The sequence below is a fragment of the Helianthus annuus genome, chromosome 8 (assembly GCF_002127325.2).
Source record: "Helianthus annuus cultivar XRQ/B chromosome 8, HanXRQr2.0-SUNRISE, whole genome shotgun sequence".
NCBI lineage: Eukaryota > Viridiplantae > Streptophyta > Magnoliopsida > Asterales > Asteraceae > Helianthus > Helianthus annuus.
Genome location: NC_035440.2, coordinates 87,098,702 through 87,118,660, shown reverse-complemented (window position 1 = coordinate 87,118,660; position 19,959 = coordinate 87,098,702). Strand labels below are relative to the sequence as shown.

The following is a 19,959-nucleotide window of genomic DNA, read 5'->3' as shown; positions in this document are numbered from 1 at the left end:
ACAATCAAGTTAACTAATATACTGGAGATGTCTTGCCTAACCAGGTAAACTGCAGACATTAAAATAGCAATTATGTAAGCTCCGACCGATTTGTACATGAAAATTGTCAACGACAACACCTTTATGCGAAAAGGCCAGCCTTCAATGAACACTTCCACACCTGAAACTGATGTTATTCCCCGCTTTTACTTTGATTTAAGAGATTATGAAAGTCTTTCCGTCCTACGTCCTACGGATCGTAAAAAGAATCACCAGCTCCTAGCTCCTTACAGGTACTCATTGGAGTCACATGTTCACTCTCTTTCTTAAAAGAAGGAAAATATCACTAACAAAAAGAACAATGGCTCTTTTTCTACTACTCACCCTAGGAAACGAAAAACGCAAATCTCTTCATACCTATGCTAATTCACTAATAATCCGTTTTTATTTTGCCTTATGTGTTTCAGGTTTGCAGAAACGCCAGCTTTCCAGGCCGGAATTAAATGAAGGCATATGGGCTTCAAAGGCATATGGACTCGTAGCTGGACCAAAGCTGGTGCAAAGTTATTTGTGGAAATTTGTGTTAATATTTTAGTTCCATATGTGTAGAGATACTTTAATGTGTATAACTTATTGTGTAACGATTGATGGTTATGCAAAGTTTAAAAGATTTATTAACTGTATGGAGGTAAATCCATTTTTTGGTTATATAATTTAACTGGTGTATTTACATACAATTTAATCAATTGTATAACTAATAGACATTAATTTACTGTTTAAAATTAATTTTCAAACATTTATATATAATCTGCACTTGTGTAAATGGTATACATTGTAGTTGTAGGATTTTGGTTTGAAAGATGCTCAACTTGGCTGTTCAAGATAATATTATTTTCCAATTCTTCATTTGGTGTTAATCGTATCGTGTAAGAGCGTTTTTTTTTTTTTTTTTTTTTGTAGTGAAAGGTGGAAGTAGAACAAAAGAAATAGATCAATGGTTGGGTGAAAATGTGTTCATTGGGTTCAAATCAAGAGTAAAAGGAATACTCGAAGGGGTTTTTTAATTAGCGGGTTGGCGTCGTAAGTTGTTAACCTGTTGTAGTCATGTCTATTTTGTAAGCTATGGTAATTCATTTAGGTTTTTTCATTTTTATTATTTTCAGTTTCATTATGTTTTTACTATTTCATTAGTTATTCCAGGAAAGTATTGTACGGATGGTCTTTAAGGAAGCCTTTGCTTTTTTTTTTTTGAACCGTAAATTTGGATCACTGACGGACCACTGACAGTTGAGTGAAAATGTGTTCATTGGGTTCAAATCGAGAGTAAAAGGAATACTCGAAGGGGTTTTTTAATTAGCGGGTTGGCGCCGTAAGTTAACCTGTTGTAGTCATGTTTATTTTGTAAGCTATGGTAATTCATTTAGGTTTTTTCATTTTTATTATTTTCAATTTCATTATGTTTTTACTATTTCATTAGTTATTCCAGGAAAGTATTGTACGGATGGTCTTTAAGGAAGCCTCTGTTTTTTTTTTTTTTTTGAACGGCAAATTTGGATGACTGACGGACCACTGGAGTATCATCGTGGTGCCTTCCTTTGGTTCCTATGTAGATGTTTTGTAGGCAATTTGTTACATATTTTCCTTAGGTTATAATTATTACAGGTTGTAAGCTGTTTTTAACTGATATATAGATGAGGTTAGTGGTTGCAATTTGTTGCTATATGCTTTCTATTTATGGACATGACTTTTTACATTGTAGTGTCTTGAGATAAAAAAATAATTCATGTCCATTATAAGGAAAAAAAATAATACATATTTTTGCTATGTAAGAAAAAAAACTTATAATTGTTTATTTATATAAACTTGTGCAATGATGTAGTCTATTAGTTTGCTGGCTGTTAACTATGACAGCTTATATACCAATCTGTGGCAAACGGGCATGGCCGTGTAACGCGTAAACAAAATAAACCCGACAAGCCGAAGACATAATGTCCAAGTCACATTGCGTAGCACGTATAAAAAATGACCAAAGTGCATTAATCTGGACAAAAAATCAAGCAAATTCTATTACGTTCAATTCACATTCCGTATTCATGTATTTCAATTATGTGTAATTCTATATTATGTTAGTACTGTAACGTTTCTCTCATTAAAAATTTTATGTCAACAATGTTGAATAATATTTTTTGTGAAGCCACCCGTGTAACACACGGGAACTTAGACTAGTTTATATTTATAAAAAGTTATGGATTTTGTTAACTTATTGACAATTTGTAACGAATATGAACACTTCACTAAAGCTGATATGAAATAATCATTTTAGATTTTTTTTATTGAAAACAAAATTAAATTACAACTAGATGAACATAAATAAATTATAAGGGAAAATCTTCAACCATCAGTTTCAATATCGTGTAAGGGCTTGAAAAATCCTTTCAAGTCAAGCAACCCATGATTGCCACGTGTTCGACAACCGTCATTCGGTTGAAGGTTCTTAACCGAGCCGTTTCAATTGGCTTGTTCCTTAGAGCCGGTTGAAGGATCTTAGCCGAGTACTTTCAACACAGCTCAAGCCGTTTCAGATTAATCTTTCCTTGGCTTAAATATATAACTTTTTTATTACTTAATATATAAAATTACATTTATTCAACTCGTGTAATAAACGAGGTTTTAAAGTTTAAAACAATATAATTTGATATAAGAAACAATTATATTTGTTTAACACGGTATAATTTGATATAACAATATAACTGTCTGACGGGTATAAAAAACCTCGTTTATTACACGAGTTGAATAAATGTAATTTTATATATTAAGTAATAAAAAAGTTATATATTTAAGAATCTCATGTATTGTACGAGTTGAATAAATGTAATTGTATATACCAAATAATTAAAAAAAAGTTATACCTTTAAAAACTCTGTGTGTTACACGGGTTAAATAAATGTAATTTTGTATACTAAATAATACAAAAAGTAATATCTTTGGAAAACTCGTGTATTGTACGAGTTGAATAAATCTAATGTTATATACCAAATAATAAAAAAAAATTATATCTTAATAACCCAGTGTATTACACGGGTTGAATAAATGTAATTTTGTATCGTAATAATAAAAAGTTATATCTTTAAAAAATAAGGGGTATTACACGGATTGAATAAATGTATTTTTATATATCAAATTATAAAAAAAGTTATATCTTAAAAAGGTAATATTTTAAATCTAAGCTCCTTAAGCCAAAGAAAGATCTTAAGCCAAGCCAAGCCGCTACACTGAAATATCTTGAGCCAAGCTAAGGAAAGATTAATTTGAAACGGCTTAAGCCGTGTTGAAAGTACTCAGCTAAGATCTTTCAACCGGCTAACAACCTTTAACTGAATGACGACTATCAGACACGTGGTAATCATGGATTGGTTGACTTGAAAGAAATTTTCAAACCCTTACACGAGATTGAAACGGCTCATTAAGCCGCTATATTTGACTATTTGTGATATTTTAACCGGTTAATGGCTATTTTAGAGATTTTCCCATTAATTAATTTTATGGTCATTTGTCAACATATCTATAAGTGACGCTTGGTCACCAAGATTGTACTTTTAATTCCTATGTTACTTGGAAGCCACGCTTGACTACGTCAATCATTATTAACTAAATTTTGGAAATTCAAACAATACTTTAAAACCATGTTATTATTTGTAGTTTTGTACCATCTCTAACTTTAGGTGAAGGGTTGTCTCTACCTGGCTCCACGCCGACATGCTCGGCTTCTACTGAGCCTTGGTGTGGAGAAGAATTCATTAAACACCGTTCTCCTCACCACATCCTCCCCACCCATCTCTCTCTTTCACATCAGTCCAAAGGTGTCTAAGGGCTTGATGATTAGAGTTGGTCTAAGGTTCGTTTAATTTTTACTATTTGCATCATTTAGTTTACCTAATTGCTTACCGTCTAGTAGTCATATTTTTACGGACTCGATTAATGATGTTTATCTTCATAAGAATTGATACTATTTTTATAAGGCTCTTCCTCCAAATGAATCAAGTGAGATCTATATTTTCATCCATAGGCTTGTCGGATCGATAGAAAGTTTAATATTAACTGAACTACTTATTTCCATGTGATATCTATACTATTTACCATAGTATTTTTATTTTAAATTTTCTGAATCCATCAATTTCGTATTGAACCCATAAGTCACATAACTTTTTCATGTAATTTGATCACTTGTTTATCATCATAAAATCAAAATAACCTTAATACAAGAGTTAACAAGTTAAATTTATCAAATATTTATAATGTTGTTAGTTGTTGATCCTATTTAATAATTTTGTTCCGCCTTCTCGGTGTGCAAAACATGGTAATAATGTGTATACGGATGTTGGATTGTTTTTTTAACGGGAAAGAATTTCACGTGTAAACCCACCCTGTTTGGGGCTATGTCCAAGGTCGACTCCTTGACCGCCATGAGACCGTGCCCCCGATGCACGGGAACCGAATGGAATCCGTAAACCCTCGCCTCCCGTCAGGTTCGAACCCGGGATTAAAGCCCCAATTTGTCCATTCACCCAGATGTCCCTTAAAAATGGCTCAAGTGAGAATCGAACCAACGTCTCCACTTGGGTGTGAGGTTGGTTGGGTTTAATTTATTATTTATCTTGTTTTCAACTGAAATTACAAAATAAAATATATATATATGATAGTATACGGCATTAAAAGCTAAATAGTCATTCAAAGAAAAAAACACGTTACAAAAAATAAATGAAAAGGCTAGTGATTATATGAAAAGTGTAAAAACGCTTCTGAGATAACAAAATAACTCAAACCCAACAAAACCCCCCAAAGAAAACTCCACTAAAAGTGAATACACTAATGTATCATAAAATCTTAAAAAAATATAATAAATAATAATGAGATTTTGGAAAATTTGAAACTACTAAAGTTATAGAATTGAAAGAAGTAATTGAGTATTTGATATGTGAAGTCAAATTTTAGATGAGTTTAACATAGGTTTCATGTAATGGGTTTACCAGGAGTAAATCTTTAACTATACTAGCTTACAATGACGGATCCAGAATTTTATTCTGATGGTTTTTTTTTGTGAATTCTTCTTAATTCTTAGTTTTTTTTTTCTAAATTCTATAAAGTTCTCACCAAGGGCGTAGGATAGTGGTGGAGGGAGGGGGCGGCCGACCCCTCGAATTTTTCGCTCAGCAGTGGAGAGTATGTAGTTTTCGTATAGAATTTTTTTGGTATATACGTTTTCGACCCCCCCCCCCCCCCCGTTTTATAGAAATTTTTTGGTGTGTACGTTTTCGACCCCCAGTTGGAAATCTCAAGCTTCACCACTGGTTCTCACTATTTTTTTCTAAACGGACTAGGTTCGTAATAATACACAAATATGGGCTAAATCCGCCCCTACGAGCCTATAATGTGTGGCATTATTGCGTTAGATCACTAGAAACATTTAAAGGATTGTTTGGTTTTTATTGCAGATACCTTTGAGTCCTTGGCTATTACAAAAGTGAAAAAAACAGTTACCCTGGCTGCCAGCTAATGTGTTATCCATGCTGTTTTGTACACATATGCATCTATCCAAAACATTGTGACGGAGTGACGGCTAATGTTCTAGAATCTCGATATTTATTTAAGGGTGTGCCTATTGGCACATCAAACCCTATCAAAATTAGGGTTTATCTACGCAACGTATTGGTCAATACGCAGCGTATAGGGTTAACCCTCTATGCTGCGTATTGACCAATACGCTGCGTAGATAAACCATGGATCTCAGTGTCTGATAACTAATCATTGCACAGAAAACAAGGGTCATTATACGCAGCGTATATAAACCATTAGATTTTTTTTGGTCATTTTGGTAGGTTTGAGGGATCATTTTTTCACAAAGTTTAAATACGCTGCGTATTGACCTCTAAGTAGCGTATATAAAGGTCTGAAAATGTCTTTTATACCCTTGTGTTGAGGCTATACGAAGCCAAATACAAGGGTAGTTGTGTCATTTTTGTCTCATACGCTGCGTAGGGACCTCTAAGGAGCGTATATAAAGCTCCATTTTTGTATTTTTTTTATTGTGTATTCCTTTGTTTATTTATAAAAAAAAGAAAATTATTTATAAAAAAACAATATTATTGGTAAATAATACAAATATAAATTATAAAAATAAAAAATAATATAAATATGATGAATTATAAAAATTAAAAAAAGAAAATTATTTATAAAAAAACAATATTATTGGTAAATAATACAAATATAAATTATAGAAATAAAAAATAATATAAATATTATGAATTATAAAAATTAAAAAAGAAAATTATTTATAAAAAAAACAATATTATTGGTAAATAATACAAATATATTGTTTTGTTATCGTTTAAATTAAATTATCGTATTCCATTGTTTATTTATAAAAAAAGAGAATTATTTATAAAAAAAACAATATTATTCGTAAATAATACAAATATATTATATTGTTATCGTTTAAATTAAATTATCTTATCGTATTGCATCGTATCGTATCCTATCGTATCGTATTGCATCAAATCGTATCGTATAGTGTATAGTATATAAGTCTCGTATAGAGGCCTATACGGGTGTTATTGTATAGTATAGTATCGTATCGTATAGTGTAGTATAAGTCTCGTATACGTTTCCTATAGGTCTTGTATATGCATATAGGATTAGACGGGACCTAAACCACACCTATACGATACGATATCACACTTATAGGCTTATACGAGGTTAATACGTGAGCTAAAACACACCTATACGATACAATATCACACTTATAGGCTTATACGAGGTCAATACGTGACCTATACTACGTTATATGAAATGATATCACACTTATAGGCTTATACGAGGTCAATACTTTACCTATACGCCGCTATACGATACGATATCACACTTATAGGCTTGTACGAGGTCAATACGTGACCTATACGACGCTATACGATACGATATAACACTTATAGGCTTATACGAGGTCAATACGTGACCTATACTACGTTATACGATACGATATCATACTTGTAGGCTTATACGAGGTCAATACGTGACCTATACTACACCTATACGACACGATATCACACTTATAGGCTTATACGAGGTCAATACGTGACCTATACGACGCTATACGATACAATATCACACTTATAGGCTTATACGAAGTCAATATCGTGTTGCATCGTATCGTATAGTGTATAGTATAAGTCTCGTATAGGTTCCATGTAGGTCTTGTATATGCCTATAGGCCTACACGGGACCTAAACCATACCTATAGGCCTATACGGGACATATATACACCTATAGACCTATACGAGTGTTATATCGTATCGTATAGTAGCGTATCATGTTGCATCGTATTGTAAAGTGTAGTAGCGTATAGGTTCCATGTAGGTCTTGCATAGGTTCTATGTAGGTCTTGTATACACCTATAGGCCTACACGGAACCTAAACCACACCAGTGGTGTCACACCCCGATTTCCACGTGTTTCACCGGTGGGCCCGGTGGGGGATTACCGTGACGTAGTTGGCAACAATATAGTCAAACCACACAATATATAAAAGCACAGCGGAAGCATAAAGATAAATATATTTCAACCTTTGAATGTAATATCAAAGTATCACAATTGTTGAAATAAAATCCACAGGGGATCAAATTAAGATATAGGTATTGTTCAACAGACGTAGGCTAAGGAGAAATATCCAGCCAATTACGCTTAGAACCTGCATTTAATCTTTTTAGGGAAAATACGTCAGTTTACACTGGTAAATACATTCAACCGACACTTTTGTAAAATGTTTAATAAAATTGATTTGAATGCACAAGGCACAAACTCTTTATAACTTGGGATAATTTATAATTAAATCTTGTAAAAGAATTACATGTTACTATGCGTTCGGTCGCCCGGGTCGTGCCGGGTTAAAGGTTAATAGACACGCCACTAAGCATAAAGCCATGGCGGGAAAACCAACGGTTATACCTTTAATAATATAGACACATTACGGGTGTACGCCTACACCCGTGTGTCGAGGTCGTGGCCAAGTTTCTTTAAATACCGCAAGTATAAATACCTGAGCAAGTATAAATCCTTAATAAACAATGCAAGTTTCTTTTACTGGTCTCCTATTCTGGAACGAAGGTTTAAATCAACCTATTAGAATCCTAACGGGTCTTTAATTTAGCCTTAGCTTAGACCGGTCAGTTTCAAAGGATATTTACGGTTTAATCGCGTGAAAGGCGAAAACCGGGAATGAAATGTGATTCAGACCCGACAAGTTTGAAGACTTGTTTTATATGGGTAATATAATCACACTCTGGATTTTGAGGTCAAAACAATAAGGTTTGACCCGTTTCGGCTAATTTATGTAAACTAGTTACATAAGCCGAACCGTGCGCGCAAAAGGCGTAACGGGTAACCGTAAGAGTCCTACACAAGTTTCCTAAGTCAATATGCTTTAAAGAGGTTGTGGTATTAGTAGGATACCTTCCATAATGCCCGTAACGAGTTTAAATCCATTTTATGCCCCGTAGGGGTATTTCGGTCTTTTTAAAGATTATAAAAAAGGTTTCTGAGTTCTACAGGAAATCTGAGTTTTCCGAACAGTTTATAAAGTTCAAAATACTCTATTTATTATTTAAAATCAGTAGCAACTGGAATCGGGTCAAAAGACCTTGTAGAACTCAAGTTATGCTCGAAAAGGGTATATTCGGTATTTACCGAACCGATGCCATAACCGCAGGTTATGAGCAGGTTAAAAATCATTAAAAATCTTTAAAAATCTCCAAATATTATTTTACATCAGTGTGTAAAAGGTTTGGTGTCGAAATCTGGGTTTAGATAGGCGTATGTTAATTGCGCCATTTAATTACTAAAGTTTCCGTAATTGCGCTATTTAGCATAACTCCTATTCTGGACCTCGGATTGACGTGAAATTTTAGGGACATGCTTAGAAATCAGTAACTAAGGTTATGGTTCTTTCACGTGTCTGAAATTCTCGTTTTAAATTAAAAAGGGCGTTACGGTCAACTTTTAAGCATTTAACGGAAAGGTGTAAAAGACTCGGACAAACAACGAACCGGTCACAGAGGGTTATACCATCATGTAACCTGGTCCTAAGAGAGTCCTAAGGCATATCTAAAACATACTTTAACGGGTTGGAACTGAAGTCAAAGCAAAAGTCAATGTTTTGCGACTTTCGGCTCCGAACCGGGTCAAAACAGTAAATGGTCGGATCAAACAAGCTTAGACTAGTTAATATACTTGTTATCATGTTTTATGAGTGTTAAAACAAATTACACGCTATCTACATTACTGATTATGCTTAAAATCGCAAAATAGCATTCTGTTGACTTTTTCTAAGCAAGTTTGACTCGACATTCGGACTAGTTAGAGTGGGAATCAGAGGGTGCCCTTTTTGGGGTTTAATGCCCACATGATTACCAACATATAACTACTTTTGATTCGATAAACCACTGGACCATTTGTGATTTATCGCCAAGTCAACCGTTAATTACGACGGTTTGACTTTTAGGCTATAACTAAGCAAAAACTAAGCCACAAAGGGTTAGGCATACTTACAGAAGCTTGGTGCACGACTAGAGATGTTAGAAGAATGCTTTTGAGCTCTAGAAATGAGCAGATGAGTTGTTTGAAGGTGTGATGAACAATGGTGCACCACATTGCCTTTTATAGTGAAATTTTGGGCACAAGATCATTACAACTCAACCTATAATTGCTCATGGACGATCAGCAGCTGTCCCTGAGTGCTAGGGGACATGTAGGGGGCGCCCATGCTTCAATTAATGCATCCAAGGTCGGTTACAAGCTCAAACATTGAATCTGTGTGAGTTTTCTGCTTCTGGGGACTTGACGCGGCCCGCATCAAGGTTCAGGCTGGGCTCACGCGGGCCGCCTGAATCCTTATGTCAGAAACCGTATCTTCATATGGCTCGCGGCCCGCCTGAACTTCCTTGTTTCTCTAATGCGGGCCGCATGAGGCCTGAAATTCAAGATTTTCAAATCTTTTGCCATTATTAGCCTGACCTTTCGGTTTCGAAGGGGTAACTTTGCGGTTTGGGCCTCGATTATTTACGAATAAGGGCCCCGTGACTTTTACCCGCGCTGTTAAGTCCCTGGTTAGTTTAATTACTATCCGAAAAGCCTTATCTTTCATTGTTGACGCTTCTAACCCCTCGCATACGGAATTGATCATAACTTTCTCGTTTCAAAACGGAACTTCGTGAAATTTATATCGTATATTCTAGTAAGCGTAATTTACTGTTACAAAGCCTCGGGTATGTTAAAGGGTCACTCAGAGTATTACTTAAACATGTTGACACAATTAACCCCTGTAGTTTGTAATCTCTCACTTTCTTCCGTATTTCGTTCCGTACGATCCATGATTTATCCGTTTGAAGGTACGAGCATCATCTAGGGTTACTGCACAGTACATTTATCCCTCGTTGACATTTTTAACCCTCGAATTTACATACTTTCAATGTTTGTCAACTTTAGTCCTTTATTTAGTATTTAACACCACGTGTAAACCCAAGACACGTGTCAATACATTATTGGGCGAAAAGATTCGAGGTGTTACAAGTGGCGGAGTAGTAGCGTATCGTGTTGCATCGTATCGTATAATATATTTGTATTATTTACCAATAATATTGTTTTTTTATAAATAATTTTCTTTTTTAATTTTTATAATTCATAATAGTTGTATTATTTTTAATTTTTATAATTTATATTTGTATTATTTACCAATAATATTGTTTTTTAAATAATTTTCTTTTTTAATTTTTATAATTAATAGTAGTTGTATTATTTTTAATTTTTATATTTTATATTTGTATTATTTACCAATAATATTATTTTTTATAAATAATTTTCTTTTTTAGTTCTTATAATTAATAGTAGTTGTATTATTTTTAATTTTTATAATTTATATTTGTATTATTTACCAATAATATTTTTTTTATAAATAATTTTTAATTTTTATAATTTATAATAGTTGTATTTTTTTATTTTTTATAATTTATATTTGTATTATTTACCAATAATATTGTTTTTTTATAAATAATTTTCTTTTTCAATAAATAAATAAAGGAATACATAAAAAAAATACAAAAATTGAGTTTTATATACGCTGCGTATAGGTCCATACGCAGCGTATATAAACCCTTGTTTTCTGTGCAATGATTGCTGATAAGGCTCTGAAATCCATGGTTTATTTACGCTGAGTATAGGTCTACACGCAGCGTATAGGGTTAACCCTAGGTCTATACGCAGCGTATAGGGTTAACCCTATACGCTGCGTATTGACCAATACGTTGCGTAGGTAAGCCCTAAGTGTGCAGATAGGCAAACATGGTGTGCAGATAGTTAGAGCCTTATTTAAAAGTTAAAAGAGTAAATTGACAAAATTGTTCATAAAGTTTGATCATATTTATCACTTTCATCTAGGGGTGCAAATGCACCGAGTCGAGCCTGAGTTCGACCAGGCTTGAGCTCGAGTTCGATTAACTTATGAGAGCTCGGCTCGATTCAAGCTTTATTTTCAAAGCTCGAGCTCGGCTCGTCTGTATTTTCTCAAGCTCGAGCTCGACTCGGGATCGGCTCGTTTATTATGTATTAATTAGTATATTAAATAAAACTAATATAAATAATAGACTTTTTAGGCTCGCAAGCTCGATAAGTGAAGCTCGGGCTCGGGCTCGTTTACTAAATAAACTTATTTTTAATTCGAGGTCGTCAGGTCGGCTTGTAAATAAGTTTAAATAAGCTCAGCTCGTTTACACTAACGCTTGATAAGGCTCGACAAGCTTAACGAGCTTCACATGCAAGGCTCGAGCTCGGGCTCGATAAACAAACGAGCTTTATTTTAGGCTTAAGCTCGGCTCGGTCTCGGGCTCGATAAGGCTCGACTCGTTTCGAGCTTTTTCTCGAGCCGATCTCGAGTAGCTCGCGAGCCGCTCGGCTCGTTTACACCCCTACCTTCATCTAAAACAACTTTTTTTGTACTGTATTGCCTTACATTTTTTGGATTTTTTGTCATTTTCAACCAATCGTCTAACTTTTTTTTTACCAAAAACGTCCATGAGATTTTTACAATTTTCATCCAAATGTCTGACAGAAAAAATAAAGCAAAATAGACGTTTCGATAAAAATGACAAAAAATCTCAAAAGTGAAAGGCGATGTGTAAAAAAATAAGTTGTTTTGTATAAAACTGACAAATATGTCCAAACCTTAAGGACGATTTTGACAATTAACTCAAAGTTAAATTCTATAACTATATCATCAATAATTTTATATACAATTCAACACTAATTTAGTAATTTTAACAAAATTACATAAACAGAAAAACAAAAACAACTTTTTTAGTAGTACTAAGAAAAAAAAAAAAAAAACCCACCGGAAAACAGAGCATTGTCAGTTTTCACAATTCAACAAAAGAGCTCGGCGGCAAAGATACAACAACCACCACCGTCGCCGCAAACGCCACCGTCACGGCCTTCAAAAACCAATAAAAAAAAATCCTTGCTTAAATTTTCTTGATTTCACTTGTAGAGTCCGACTTCATCTCTCCGACGATCTCCACCGGAATTACAGTCGCCGGCGAAGTGAAGCATCCATTTCCGGCAGCTTTCTTCTTCTTCCCTCCGGCGAAAGAAATTACTAAATCTGTGACTGATTTAGCAATCATTTTAAACATCATGGTTTTAATCTGACCCCTTTTTGGTCCCTTTTTCTTGATCACATGTTTGGAAGCTGATTTAAACATTCCGACGGTTTCCACCGATGTCGCGCCGATGCCAGTGTTCTTATCACCTGATTTAGCAATCATTTTGAGAATCTTGATTGATATTTTATTGGATGAATATTGTTTTGAGTTTGAAGTGAAAAAATAAGGTGGGTTTTAATGTGTTGGGCAATCTAGAAAGAGTTATGCACGACAAGTGTATACGTGACACGTGTTAATCTTTTTTATAAACGTCTTATTTTTTTTTGGAATTCACCTCTAATAAAATTACACGTTATTTGTCATTGTCAGTCTCATTTTTGAATATTTCTCATGCCAGTCTTATCTTTCACCAATTTTTTCTCCATCGGTCCTCAGTTAAAAAAATTTAACGGAGTTACGTTAAGTTTTTTTTTTCGAATTACAAACTGACGTATTACGGTTTTTTCTCAGAACAGGGATACGAGTCTACTGATGTAAAACTTACCTCGAAACGGTGCTTCAAACGACTTGATTTTTGTTAATTGTAGTTTAAACACCCGAATTGAAGCACCGTTTTCATCGTTTGGAGCACAATTTCAAGGTAAGTTTTACATCATTCGATTCGTATACTCGTTCTGATCAAAAGCCCTAAAACATCAGCTTGTAATTCAGAAAATAACTTAACTCCGTTAAGTTTTTTAACTGAGGACCGATGGAGGAAAAATAAGTGAAAGAGGGACTGGCATGGGGAATATTAAAAGATGGGACTGACAAAGGCCAATGACGTCTAATTGGGACTATTATACGCCAACCCCCCCCCCCCCCCTTTTGGAACGGCAATATTTCATAAAACTAGCAAACGGCTAGAGACGGCAAAAGCCAACTTAAAACATGAAAATATACCAATTGTGTCAGTTTATATTATAAACGTCATATAAATTGACTATTTTTACTTTCTGAAAATAGTAATATTTATTTTAATAAATGTATTATGTACTTGTGTAGATACTTTTCTGTCAATTATACTTTTAATATTGTAATCATTCATAATAATTAATTATCGTTATTTTGGTTTAGTTTAAAAGATAACATCCTTTCAATTTTTATTTTCTTATAAACATGACTCATGAATTTAGGGGCGTAAACAAGTCAATCCGAGCTTGACTTGTTTTAAGTTATATTCTAAGTCAAGCTCGGCCAGTCATTAATTTAGGATCGTAAACAAACCGACACGAGCTTTACTTCGTTTTACACTTTTACCTTAAAAATTAAAACTCCTTCGTATTTCTTTTTGTAATGTTGGCGAGGATAAATTCTTTTAAGTTATCGACCAGTCATTAATTTAGGACCGTAAACAACCATACACGAGCTCTACTTCGTTTTACCTTAAAAATTAAAAGTCCCTCGTATTTCTTTTTGTAATGTCGGCGAGGATAAACCACAGTCATGTCATTTCATGGTTGGTAGGATTCCCGAACCAAATTCTTTTTATAAAGTCCAAAGTCATGATATTATTTCTTGGAGGCCAAGTTTGACCAATTCAGAAATTCTACTGGTTAAAAAACTAAACAAATTAGACCCTAAACATTTATCATTTGATGTTTTTTGCCTTATGATAACATATGCTCGTTACTTCATATCATTGATGAAGTACTATAATATTACATTACAACTATATTTTGAGTAAATTACAAGTTTTGTCCTTTATATTTACATCAAATTATAGGCGGTGTCCTTTATCTTTAAAATTGATAGGTTTTGTACTTTATGTTTCAAAATCTTACACGTTATGTCCTTTAGGACTAACCCAGTTTATTTTTTCAGTTAAATAAGAACATATACAGGTCAAATGAGGGTAGATATGTCATTTGTTAATCCACTTATCTCTTCCCCCAATATAAACCAAAACCATATTAGTTCTTCACTTTCCCCAAATTGAAATAAGAACTGCCACAACCTAGTGCCACCACCACCACCCACCCCACCATCCACCACTACCGGTTCTATCACCACCAAAGAAAATTAATCTTATGTTTTTATTATGGTAGAGTTTATTATAATAGACCCTAACTTATATCTCTTGACGAAAATAGGGGAGTTTTCAATGGGGATTCTGCAGCGGTGAAGACTATAAAAAGGGATGTTTCCGGCGAGATTAACATACTTCAACGAATCAATCACTCCAACATAATCAGTCTCTCTCGATTCTGTTTGCATCAGGGAAACCCGTATCTCGTTTATGAGTTCGCTGACAATCGTTTGCTTAGCGACTGGCTGCACTCGACCACCAAGAACACGAAATATGATTCAGTTTTGGAATTGAAACAAAGAGTTCAAATTGCACATGATATAGCTGATGCATTGAATTATCTACACAATTTTATCACTCCACCATACATTCACAAAAATTTAAAGAGCAGCAATGTGTTGTTAGACGTGCATATGCGAGCGAAAATAACAAATTCTGGGCTCGCTAGAAGTGTGGAAGAAACAGACAATGGGGTCTGTTGTACTAGGCGTTTGGTGGTGATGAGGTTTAGGGAAAGAATTTGGGGTATGTGGTATGTTTGGTGGTGATGAACTGGTGGTGGGGTGGGTGGTGGTGGCACTAGGTTATGGCAGACCTGTTTTCAATTTGGGGGAAATGTGAAGAACTAGGTTTAGGATAGTTTATATTGGGGGAAAAGATAAATGGATTAACAAATGACATATCTACCCTTATGTGACCTGCACATGTTCTTATTTAACTGAAAAAATAAACTGGGTTAGTTTTAAAGGACATAACGTGTAAGATTTTGAAACATAAAGTACAAAATCTATCAATTTTAAAGGTAAAGGACACCGCCTGCAATTTGGTGAAAACATAAAGGACAAAACATGTAATTTACTCTTATATTTTTTTGCGATCTCGCGTTTTTGAGTTAGAGTAAATGGTAACATCTTTGGTGGAACATTGTGATGTGGCTTAATATACGACTTAATATCCCGATCATACATAAATTGTCTCACCGTCTCACGTTGTTTCGTAACTGATGCTATAGTGTCTTCCTCTCGTTTCTTTCTTATTTCCACCAACTCCAACGCTTTTGCTTCTTTCATCATTGTGTACTGTTCCAAGTTCCCAGGCAACCCAATTGAGCTTTCGGACATTGTGGCGACGTTCTTATCTTTCCTTTGTGGTCTTCTTGGAGAGGAGTCTTCGTTTATATCGGGTATAGAATTATTGAATTCAATTCCAGGTGTACCCGTGTGGCAGTTACCCGAATCCGATTACTTTCTTTTCTAGTCCGAACTACTACTTTCTTCACCCAACAATGGTACTTTGGCCCATTTGTCATGTTTTCTAACCACCTCCCACGCCTCAACATGTTGAAAAACACTCGGATATTTGATTGTAAATCTTACAACGTCGTTTTCATGATGTCAAGATCGTCACACCCGCTGTCAGGATTGCAAGCAACCTACACTACGCGAGCTAGAAGCTAAAGTAAATCTTTTTTGGCATCTTTATCTTTGCTTGGACCGCGACTTTGTTTGGTCTTCCTCTTTCCTTCGGCCCATGTTTCAAAGCTAGCACATTTTTTGTTATAATATATAATAAATGTAAACTTATTGAAATAACAAAAATAAAGTTATAAAGAATATTATGATAAAGATATAAACAAATATAAAGTTAAAGATATAAACAAATATATAAAGTTAAAAAAATTATACCGCTTGCTGCCAAAGACCGTTCAAATAGTTCAATTTAGTTAACATAGGTTGCCGTTTTGAACGTACTTGATGAATGTTTTGGGTACTTCTGTCAACTGTCTTGTTGTAATGCTTGAGAATTTGTTTCCAAAACTCGTCACGGGTTTGTTGATTGCCTTGTTTCTTGTTTATTGAACAATAAACCCATGCCTTGGCTAACGCCTCTTCTTGTTTTTTTTTTCATCCAATTTTGACACTCCATCTTTCCTCCCGTGCTTTCCGGTTCACTTGCTCCACCAACATATTTGTCTTCATATTCGTCTTCGCCAAGATCTTCATCTTTACCCAAATCTTGCGTTTCGAGCATAACATCTTCATACTCGTTGTCATCGTAAATTGGGAGCGAGCATTCGACATTCTCTCGTGGTGATTGAATTGGTGGGCTCCTATTGCAAATGGTTCTAATGAGTTTTGCGCTTCCATGGAATATTCGTACTGACCGGGTGCGACCATTGTTGGACCGTGTGGGTGTGAAAATACTTGTGGTGAAAAATTTTATTGAGGTTGGGTGGTGTAAAAGGTCGGCTGTGAAGCTTGGGAGTTAAAAAGTTAAGGTTGAGAGTGTGGTGTATACCCGAGTGGGGATTGAAACTGTGCACTCAAACCGCCTCGCCTCGTATGCGAGACGCATTCCCGCAGGTTCGAACCCGATTCTCGACTAGTAGACCATTTTTCTTGGCATCACCCCTTTTTTGTTTATCTATTCTGTGTATGGTTTGTATTTTGGTTGTGAATGGTTTAACTTGTGAGAAATGGTTTGTGTACGGTGGTATTTAAATAAAGAAAAGTATTTTTTTTTTAAAATTTAAACTCAAATGGCAATATAGTCGTTGAAACACACCAACGATCAAAAATGGGTCGAATAGCATGTGGTGGGTCATCCTCGAAAATTTCATTTCCCCGCTCTATCACACCCCGATATTTACAGCACATCCCGGTGGGCCCGGGTGGGGTGTATCGTGACGTAAGATTGGTATCATCATAGACACAAACACAGATAGCACAGCGGAAGTCTTGGATTTAAAATATTATTACAAACTCAAGTGTCCAACTGTTCAAAATAATATACAGACGATTTGTAATAAAAGATCCATAGGCGAATTGTAAAATGTACAAAAGTGAGATCAACAGACTACTAGGCTTTATGCAAAGGAGTTGCAAATTCCTCTTCTAGCATTACCGAGCAACTTCCAGTCTATTTATGTATCCTTGCAACCTGTAACTTAGTCTTTTGAAAATATGTCAGTTTACACTGTTAAATACAATCAACCGACTCATTTTAAAAATATTTTCAAAATCATTTTAAGTGCACAAGGCACATGATTTTATATATAACCTGGGACAGTTAAAAATGATCTTGTATACAGTTTTACATGCCTCTCAATACATATGGGGCCTAGTACTAAACACCGAGACATGATTAACCGACACGCCACTTAAACCCACAAAGGAGTTATCCCCAACTAGTGGGTAAGAAAAACTTTTTATAATAGCATTAGCATCTGTCAGGTGTATGCCTACACCACGTGCTCGGTCATGGCTATTAGAAACTTAAATGAGTCAAGGATATCCAGGACACGGTTGCGTTAACCCCCAATGTTTAAGTTATCAGACAAAACAGATTAAAATGGATCATGGAATTTTGTAGTCACAATCCGACATATGATCCCATACCCGACCAAGAGGTAATAATTTACCATATCCCAAGCCCATATAGGGAAAATAGGTTAAGAGTATATACCTAGGCTAAAACTCGTCTTAATATGCAAGAATAATAAATAGCTCAGCCATTAATCAAATAACTAAGGTAGGTTGCAATTTACTGGAAGGCCCTAGTCTGGAATGATGGTATAAATAACCAATTAAAATGTCAACGGGTCTTATTCAAGTCGTAGACTTGGACCGGTTAACTTAAAATATCGAAAACGGTATGATACGCTTGATTAAGCAATGATCGGAATAGAATGTGGTTTAAACCCAACAAGTGCTAAGACTTGTATAATATGGGTAAACAATATACATTCTGGAATTTGAAGTAAAAGTGATAAGATTTGACTCGTTTCGGTAAACTTACGTAAACTAGTTACATATGCTTAACCGTACGCATATAGGCGATATCGGGTAACCAGATGAGTCATGAACAAGTTCTATATGCCATTATACTTTAGATAAGTTGTAACATCAGTAGGTTAGCAACTTATATGCACATTAAGGTTTTAAATCAAAATATGCCTCCTAAGGGCATTTTAGTCATTATGTGACATAAAATAAGAACTTGCGTATAAACTGATAGTATGAACATGTTCATTCTGCAAAAATACTTTAATTATGATATAATATTAGTAAGTAATCAAACATGTATGAGTTTTATGATTTAAGACCAAACTATACACCGTAGAAGCATTTTGGTCATCACATACTTAGTTTGAGAACTTATTTGAAAATCTGAGTTATGATCAAGTACCTACTGTAAAAACATTTAATTTAATATTGGTTCTTGTTGTTGTGATATAGGTAAAGTCAACCTTTAATGGCATTCTGTGCTCGGAACGAACACACTCTAAACTGCTCTCAACACGCTTCCGTACTTAACTTATGCAAACGGGTCAAAACATTTTGGTTGTTATGTAATGAAAGTTTAGTTGTTAAATTATCCGAGACTTGTGTTTCATAACTTTTGTAAATGCTGGATGTTTCACAACTAGACTAAATGGTTAATTTGTATGTAAAAGCAAGTTGTTTTAGTATTATGTACAACTATCAAATTTAGTCATAATTTTTATTGTTTAAACATTTGGTTTTGACCGCTTTAAAAGGCTGGGCGTTTCAAACACTCTTTCATATAAGACCCATCCATTGAAATCACTATTATTAGGTAGCGTTTGGTATGAAGGAACATAATGTGGAATAGAATGGATCATTATGATGGAATGAAAAGAAACATGATTGGTTATCATGTGATAATGGAATGGAGCATTCCAAATGAATTCAACTCCTTCCAAATATAACAATTTTCATTTCTTGGTCAGATGGTGTTTTTTTTTCCATTCCTTCAATGAATGGAAAGAAACATATTATTATTGTTGTTGTTGTTATTATTATTAATACATATAAAAAATTTTATTATTAGTTTTTTTTACCATTGTGTTATTATTATTATTGAGACAATTATATTTTTGTCGTTTTTAATATAATTGTATTTCGTTATTTCGTCTTTTTTATCTATCAAACTATACAAAGTAATGATTCATTTTATTTACAAATGAATAATCAAACATTACAATGGAATGAAATGGTCTATTTATTTCGTTATCTATTCCATTACCTCATTCATTCAATTCCATCATCTGTTTCATTTTCTCATACCAACCAAATCCTTTTAAGGATTGTTTGGTTTCTAACTTTTTATATTGTAGATACCCTTGACTATTACAAAATTCTAAAAAATAAAGAGTTATTCTGGCTTCCAGCTAATTTGTTATCCAAAA

The 19,959-nt window shown here is 34.3% G+C and overlaps 1 protein-coding gene across 1 annotated transcript; it reads left to right on the top strand.

Moving 5' to 3' along the window:
- Nucleotides 1–661: 661 nt before the first annotated feature.
- Nucleotides 662–15,537, top strand: LOC118481006 (protein LYK5-like). Its single transcript, XM_035976071.1, has 5 exons — nt 662–667; nt 824–854; nt 940–1,013; nt 3,702–3,874; nt 14,812–15,537. Exons 1-5 carry the CDS (start codon nt 662–664, stop codon nt 15,293–15,295), a joined length of 768 nt encoding a protein of 255 aa, XP_035831964.1. The 3' UTR covers nt 15,296–15,537.
- Nucleotides 15,538–19,959: the final 4,422 nt, after the last annotated feature.